Genomic DNA, 8,479 nt, shown 5'->3' with positions numbered 1-8,479 from the left:
GAAATGGCAACCCACTCCGGTACTCTTGCCTGGAAAATCCCATGGATGGAGAAGCCTGGTAGGCTACAGTCCATGGGGTTGCAAAGAGTCGGACACGACTGAGCGACTTCACTCTCACTATCCCTGCTTCCTCCCCTGTGCCTCCCTACCTGTTTACCTGCTGGGAAGCCCTCTGAACACTGTCCTTTTGGGTTTTTATGGAGGTCTCATTACTTGAGCACCATTGCTTGAATGTTTAAACCCCATTGCTATACCCTCTCCCCTTCCCAGAGGAGGGAAAGGCAGGACTGAAAGTTCTAACCCTCCAATCACTAGGTGGTTCCTCTCACAACTAGTCCCCATCCTGAGGTTACCTAGGACTTTGCCAGAAGTCCCTGAATTAACATAACAAAAGACACTTCTTACCCTGGGTGTAAGGTCTTTAGGAATTAGGAAGGTCGTTTTAGGCACTCTCTCCTAGGAATGGGAGTGAAGACCAAATAAATACTTCTTATTATAAATCACAATATCACTACTAAGCTATTTATATTGTTTGGTTTTCTGAAAAGTATTAGTCCCATTTGGGCTTGGCAATTTGGGCTGGATATAGTGGTCCCGTACTCATGTACAGATGTGAGAGATGAACAATAAAGGGCAGAACGCCGAAGAATTGATGCTTTCAAACTGTGGTGCTGGAGAAGCCTCTTGAGAGTCCCTTGGAAAGCAAGGAGATCAAACCAGACAATCTTAAAGTATATCAACCCTGAACACTCTTTGGAAGGACTGAAGCTGAAGCTCCAGTACTTTGACCACCTGATGTGAATAGCTGACTCACTGGAAAAGATGCCGATGCTGGGAAAGATTGACAGCAGAAGGAGAAGAGGGCGACAGAGGATGAGATGGTTGGATGGCATCACCAATTAAATGGACATGAATTTGGACGAACTCTGGGAGATGGTGAGGGACAGGGAAGCCTGGTATGCTGCAGTCCATGGGGTCTTAAACACTTGGACACAACTTGACGACTGAACAACAACAAATGGTGGTCATGAGAGCTAAATATTTGAAACCTGATTTCTAAGGTGGGAGGAGTGGCTTGTGGGCTCTCACAGGAGGTACTGGATCAGCAAATTTGCTTGACAAGGAACACTGGGAGTCAAGCATTGTAGTAGGTATCCGAGGCGTCCACTAATGAGTTCATGTCTCTTTATTTCCCTCAGGCACAGAACCTTGGTATTTCTATTTAATTAATGGATTTCTGAATTTCAATGTAGTCTTTGCTTTAGCCCTCCTGGTCTTACCACTGACTTCTCTCATGGAATACCTACTGCAGAGATTTCATGGTAAGTGGAATAAGCAAAGATAGATTTGGGGGGAGGGAAGAGAAGTAACAATGTATACCAAGAAATAAAAAAACAATCTACTTATTTTATTTTCCATTTTCTTCCTATGGAAATGGTTAGCTTATTGCATTTTTCCATCTCTGTTTATAGTTTATTCAACCTGTGTTAACCTATGTGATAATCTGGTTAATAATTGCAAGTGAGGAAGTTTGTATGATTTATAGAATCATTTGGGGAGGCAAAAGCATTTAAAAAATCTTGGGAGATAAGCCTATTTAAAGAAATGTATGTTAGTATGGTAAATTGCTTAAGATAATCAACTCTAGAGGCAAACAATTTCTGGGAAATTCAACCAAAAATCTGGAAACTAAGCCATGTAGAGATTCCCCCACATTTGGTGCTTGCTCTGACTGGAAGACAGAGCTGAGCAGAAACTCGTTTGAGTTTTGGAAGAAGATTTAATTTCCAACTTTTCGTTCTGGTTTGGATGCCAGGTGATCCCTCCATACCATTTCCCATTCTGCTTTTCTACAGTTAGTGGTTTATAACGAGTTCGCTGTGTTCATAGAATATGAAAGCAGCCTTCAGAGTCACTTTTGCTTTATTTTAGAACTTTTGTTGTAACATAACCCTGATGCCGTTATCTAACAAAATTAACAGTTTTTTTCTTAATATCACCTAATGCCCAGCTAGTATTTAGATTCCTACACTGTCTGGAAAAAAAACTTTTATAGTTTGTTTAAAGCAGGATCTAAATGAGTCATATACTGAATTTGGTGTTACGTTTCATAAGCTTTTCTAGAGGTCCCCCCCCCTCACCTTTGTCCTCCTGAAGATTTCTAAAGAAACCATGCCACTCATCTTGCATACATAGTGTCCTGCGTTTGGATTCAGCTGTTTGTTCCCGTGAGGTATTAACACATTCCTCCACTCCTTATGTTTATTAAGGATCACTTTTTTTTTTTCTTTGATAAGTAGCTTTTTCTGACAATAAAAATAATTTATACTTGTGGAAGATTTGTAAATGCTTGTGATACAACTATAAAAACAGTAAAAACAAAAACAGTATATTAAGCTGTTCTCTAAAGTAGGAATCCAATTTTGGTTTAAAATTGTGCCATGTACTTACATGTCCAGCTAGTAAGAAATTGAGGACTGTTTTTTCTTTATACGTTTTGTATATTTTATAACAGCAACAATATGTTTAACAGAATATAGTTTAACAGAAACTATAAATGTTTTATAGAGGATGTTCCAAACTTTTAGGCCATATTTTTAAAATATGTTTGTTAGCTTCTAAGATGCAAAAGAAGAAAAGATTGTTTACTTGTAGAAGATAAACTTTTTTTTTATAATAAAGAAAATTCCAACCCAAAATACTTCTTGGACAGGTAAATACCCTAAATTATAGCCTAAAATTTCATAAGTGAAAAAAAAGATAAACTTGTTATTGCAGTTGAAGAATGTTTATTCTTAAAGAATTTCTGCAGGAACTTCTCTGATGGTTAAGACTCTGTGCTTCCACTGCAGGTGGTGCCGGGTTGACCCCTGGTCCCTGGCTGGGGAACTAAGATCCTGCATGTCTCAAGGCCAAAAAAAAAGACACCTGTTTTTTCAAAAGCATGTGTAACTAAGGAGCAGTAGGTTAAGTAATGCTAAGCTGGGCTCTGATGACCCCTGATCTTTCACCTCAACTCGCTCATCGTAGACATAACGGACACCAGGGGGCGCTGTCTGTCCACCCTTGGTCGGTGCTTCCCATGTACTACTCGTTACCGCTAATGGGAGCACAGTTTGAGATGCCTTCACTGTGGGTTGTAGGCTTATCACTCAGTGTCCATGTACCTAGCCATGACCACAGGAACTTTCCAGCAGGTGCTTGGGTCTTAGTGTTCATTAAATTCCTGCAATTCTTTCATATGGTTTAAAATACATTCTTGGCTTTAATTTTGAGGTACAGAGTGGATGGATGTGCATTACCAAACAGGAGAGAAAACTCCTTCAGCAAACTTCCTTTAAGAATGGTTTTATATTTTCTTTGAAACAAAGTGTCATTTTTAGCTTGACAGAAACCAGTGATGAGTTTGAGAATCCAACTCTGTTTCTTTCCTTTGATCTATAGCTATTTGGTATATATGTAAGAAGATTAATGTAGTAAACAGAAGAATTAAAGTCTTAAGAAGTGAACTTATGTTATGCTTTTGGTTAATCTCAAGAATCTTTAGTCTTAGTGGCAGGACTCTTCTCTCTGGAGAGAGAGAGAGAGAGGTGTGTTTTTTCTTCATCCAGTGTAGAAATTGTTAAGTTCTATTACCCATTCACCTGATATTCATTTGTGTTCCAGCTAAATCCAGCATTGTACCTACCTTTAAATGTTGGATCTCTTGGGAGAGCTAAGAAGTATATACCTCTTTCTATTTGACTCCTTAATTATATCAGAGGAAGTGTGAATAAAAGAGTGGGGGGCCCTAGGATATATGCCTGAGTTTGAGATCAAGAGAACTTTGAGAGTAAATGTGCTGTTTTGGTCTAATATGGTGAAAGGTGGATATTTTTTTCTGTGTTTTACAGTTCAGAATTTAGGCCACCCATATTGGCTTACCTTGGCTCCAATGTATATTTGGTTTATAATTTTCTTCATCCAGCCTCACAAAGAGGAGAGATTTCTTTTCCCTGTGTATCCACTTATCTGTCTCTGTGGTGCTGTGGCCCTTTCTGCACTTCAGGTGAGTTTCAGGGAAATGTATGTCGGCTTCATTCTGTTTCACATTAAATCGTTCAAAAAGCTTAAAGGCAGGTTACAGAATGCTTCCACCTAAGATATGTTATCCATACATTAAAGGTGATACAGATCATATTCTGAAGCTTTGATTGCTTAGGCGTTGTCTGTACTGTTGTTTGCTGATCACATATTTGCAGTGTTGATTTGTGTTAGTAATAATTTGTCTCTCTTGCCAATAAGAACCCAATTGCTGTGAAAGGAATTTTTTTAAGTCGTTACATGAGCCTAGCACAGGATGGTAGTAGCCCAGCAGAGCTAATGGAATGTCTGTTCTTCAGTTATGAAACCTGAATGAAACTGGCTTAGGTGTTTGGGATTACTTCAGGCAGTTAGCGATATGGGACCTTGTAATCCTGGCTTAAAACCTGTCCAGGTCAGAACTAATCATGAATATTTCTGTATTTATGGCCTTGGAAGTCTCAGACTCTTTTTTTTTTTTTTTTAAACCTCTGCTCCATTTGCAATTATTAAAAAATGAATAATTTGGGTAATAGGTTTTTTTTCCTTAACAGATTTATGATAAGATATAATTCACAAGGGCTTCTCAGGTGGTGCTAGTGGTAAAGAACCTGCCTACCAATGCTGGTTAGATGAAAGAGATAAGGGTTCAGTCCCTGGGTGGGGAAGATCCCCTGGAGGCGGGCACAGCAATCTTCTCCAGTATTCTTGCCTGGAGAATCCCAGGGACAGAAGAGTCTGGCGGGCTACAGTCCATAGGATCTCGGAGTCTGACTGGACTGAAACGAGTTAGCACACATGCACGCACAATTCGCAAACCACAGAATTTACTCATTTAAAGTATATGATACAGTGTTTTCTAGGCTATTCACAGGTCTGTGTAAGCATTACTCCACTCAATTTATAGCATTTTCATCATCTCAAAAATCCTTTAGCTATTGTAGCTGCCCCCCTCCAATATCTCCTCAGTCACAATCAACAGCTAATGTACTTTGTATCTCTATAGCTTTGCCTATTCTAGGCATTTCATATAAACGAAATCATAGAATATGTGGGCTTTTGTGATTGACTTCTTTCATGTAGCATAATGCTTTAAAATCTCATCCTTGTTAGGACAATAGTTTTTAAACATAATTTTAATTATAAAAGTAATTGAACTTCATCACGGATAATTTTTCTTTTACCTCTTTCTAAAAATCAGTCCTGCTACCCAAACAAAATCTCCTTCTAGCATTTTTGCCTATCATATAACAGAATCTATTATGCTTGTAGTTTAAGGTTCATGTAACCGTATCCCTCTTAATATAATTATATCATTATGTTGCCACGTCTATATGCATCATTTTAATAGCAATATAGTGTTCTGAGTTGGATACACTATATAACATTATTATGTAATACATAATATATTGAATTGGTTATATATAACGGTTAGACGTAATTTATGGTAGAGTTTAGGTTGCTCACTTATTTCAGTATTATAAATAATGCTAGGATAAATATCTTTGTTTAGGTATTTGGATTGTTTCCTTAGGAAAGATTCCAAAAAGTATGAAAGGAGTTCAAACATATTTATGGCCCTTGTTATGTATTGCAAAATTGCTTTGCAAAAGTAGTTCTAGTCTGAGAGGGAAAGAAGGCAGGAAGGAAGTCTCATGGGAAGGTGCTGAAAGGCTGCAGAACTCATGCAGGTATGTATATATTCTTAATGACATTCATCTAGTTTGTGAAGTTAGTTTAGCATGTAATTAACAGCATTTTCCTAACGTTCCATGAGGGGAATTCTGTTTCCTTCTTGTTTGGTCATGAGACATTTTGTTGTTACTAAAAACTTTGATGAAAACTTGTCAGTAAGGAAAGTGAAGGTTAATCACCAGTTACATCAGAATAGATTGAGATACTTCATATATTAAAAAAAAAAAAAACCAAAACTACCAAAAGCCATTTTCATTTAAATATTTTTTTTTAAAGTAAATTATTAGGACTTTAGTCACTAGGGAAGTATCCAACTAAGTTTCCTGTGAAGCCAGTGAGATTTGACTCTTGGCACGCCCTCTGGTGAGGCTGATCTACAGACAGTTTAGCAGAGTTTGCTTTCATCTTAGAATGTGGAGTGGGTACCCCACTGTGTGCAAAAGCTCAGACTCTTGGTAGAACCTCTTTTCCTTCCTCTTAAGTTATGATGATGTCTTGTGATGATGTGTATCCTGCAAGGTGTATCTTTTTTTCAGAGCAGTTTTCTTTCTTTCTAGAAATGTTACCACTTCGTGTTTCAGCGATACCGCCTGGAGCATTACACCGTGACGTCGAATTGGCTGGCATTAGGAACACTCTTCCTGTTCGGGCTCCTGTCTTTTTCTCGCTCTGTGGCGCTGTTCAGAGGTAGATGTACAGACAGTAACTTAATCCACACTCACTTTACCTTGGTTTTTGCTTGACACTTGAGTGTTTAATACAATTCAGCTTAAGCCGAGGGGGAGGGCTTTTCTGTGTGGAGAACCTGTGGACTTCGTATTAAGAATGGGATGTGACATCTGTACCTTAGGACTGAAGAGAAGATTGAGAATTCCTTTCAATGTGATTAACTATACACTTCTCTATTCTTACTAATTTTTTTTTTTTTTCCTTTTAAAGAATGAATTAAGGAAGCCTTAAACATAGGATGCAGAGTTGTGGCTCAAGTCCCATGATTATATTCTTTCTTATAATCTTCATTTGGATCCAGAATATTGAAATGGGCTCAAAGAACATGAAATTAAAAAGGTGGAGGGTGTAGAGAAGGGCAAGAAAGCAGATGATTTCTGTCAAAGATTGGGCCTCCTGTAATCATCTTCCTGACTGCAGAGGCGTGTGATGCCAGTTGAGTGGGATCCTGCTGGAGTTGCTGTGTGCCTCTCACACGGATCACAGTGGGACACTAACACGCATTGTAATTAAATAGCAGAATCTCACCTCTCTCATCTTCGGCTTTCACACACCCCTCTCCCTTCCAGGGTATCACGGACCCCTTGATCTGTATCCAGAATTTTATCGAATTGCCACAGACCCCACCATCCACAGTGTTCCTGAAGGCCGGCCCGTCAATGTCTGTGTTGGGAAAGAGTGGCATCGCTTCCCCAGCAGCTTCCTTCTGCCCGACAAGTAAGCTGCCCTTTAATCCTCAGAGTTTTAAATCGAGGTGTAGAAACAGCAAATCTGTGGCAATGTCATCTTAGTTTTTCCTCCACTTTGGGTTTGTTCGGGGGTGTTTGGTGATTCACCATCTCGGGCAGCCATGGGCAGCTTGCCGAGCACCCGGGGCCTGTGTTTGGTGATGCGCCCTGTGCTGCCCTGACCTTCTGAGGACGTTCTGGGTCCTGGGCTCCTGCTCGTGGCTCTTCCTGAGGATCTGTGTTTAAATTTTTATGACTAACTCATGTTAACCCACTTTTGAAAGTGGTTTAGAGACTCTCGGTGTCTAGAGTGTTTTTAGATAAGACGCATTTGTTGTCCAGCGACAGTGAACGTTCTCTCCCACTATATGGACTCTGGGGAAAGCTGTGGCTAAGACCTGTGCACCGCTTTCCTCCATGCTGTCTGTGGTTGGATGTGCTAGATAGCATGGGCTCCTAGTTCCTTTGTATCTGCTTTATTCAGACAGAGAAGAGTCCTATTTAGGGAAAAGAGAAGTCAGGTTAAGATGAGTCATGTTGCTCCATTTGGGGACTGGCTGCAGCAGCTTAGCTGGTGGTAATATCTTTTTCCTTGATAAAGATCCTGTATCAGTCATTAATGATTAATTAAAGCTTGTTTTTTAAAGTGTTCGCTTTAGCCTTTGCCTTTTCCATCTGAAACAGTTTCATAACTGAAGATACTTTTGAGGATTACTCAGGAACAAAGTAGTTTTCCCACAGTGAGTCCCTACATTTCACTCTTTCCTCTCTACGCCTGATGAACTTGCTTAAATTCTGAGAGGTCCCCTGATCACATGATAATTGGCAATGAGCTTTGATGTTTCTGTAGTTGTTTGATGGTATAACCACTGTTGGAAATTTCACTGCTGAGAGTTGGTGAAATGGTATGAGAGCTCTCAAGTTGAAAATTTCTCAACGATCTTGGATTAAATTGTGACCTCTGCCTCTATGCTCTGTGACTAAGGTTTCGCAGAAATATTTTGTCTCCAAGTGAAATATTTTTCACATGAAATTTCCTTTTTTTGCTTATGTATTTCAAGTACATTTAGCAATCTGAGCCCCCTGTGTTTTTCTCATTCTTCTTTTGTGTTTCTGACAGTTGGCAGCTTCAGTTCATCCCGTCAGAGTTCAGAGGCCAGTTACCAAAACCTTTTGCAGAGGGACCACTGGCCACCCGGACTGTTCCCACTGACATGAATGACCAGAACCTAGAGGAGCCATCCAGATACGTAAGGGCATAATTC

The 8,479-nt window shown here is 39.6% G+C and overlaps 1 protein-coding gene across 1 annotated transcript in view; it reads left to right on the top strand.

The window, feature by feature from the left end:
- Positions 1-8,479, top strand: part of ALG9 (ALG9, alpha-1,2-mannosyltransferase) — a 110,749-nt gene that overhangs the window by 41,959 nt on the left and 60,311 nt on the right. The window contains exons 9-13 of the mRNA XM_010862931.1: positions 1,200-1,322; positions 3,894-4,048; positions 6,315-6,444; positions 7,056-7,203; positions 8,335-8,464. Coding sequence (XP_010861233.1) covers positions 1,200-1,322; positions 3,894-4,048; positions 6,315-6,444; positions 7,056-7,203; positions 8,335-8,464 — 686 coding nt within the window. The remainder of the gene's footprint in view (positions 1-1,199; positions 1,323-3,893; positions 4,049-6,314; positions 6,445-7,055; positions 7,204-8,334; positions 8,465-8,479) is intronic.

Source organism: Bison bison, unplaced genomic scaffold (genome assembly GCF_000754665.1).
Source record: "Bison bison bison isolate TAMUID 2011002044 unplaced genomic scaffold, Bison_UMD1.0 scf7180017864485, whole genome shotgun sequence".
Taxonomy (NCBI): domain Eukaryota; kingdom Metazoa; phylum Chordata; class Mammalia; order Artiodactyla; family Bovidae; genus Bison; species Bison bison.
Note: the sequence above shows the minus strand (reverse complement) of the source record. Positions and strands in the feature narration are given on the sequence as shown.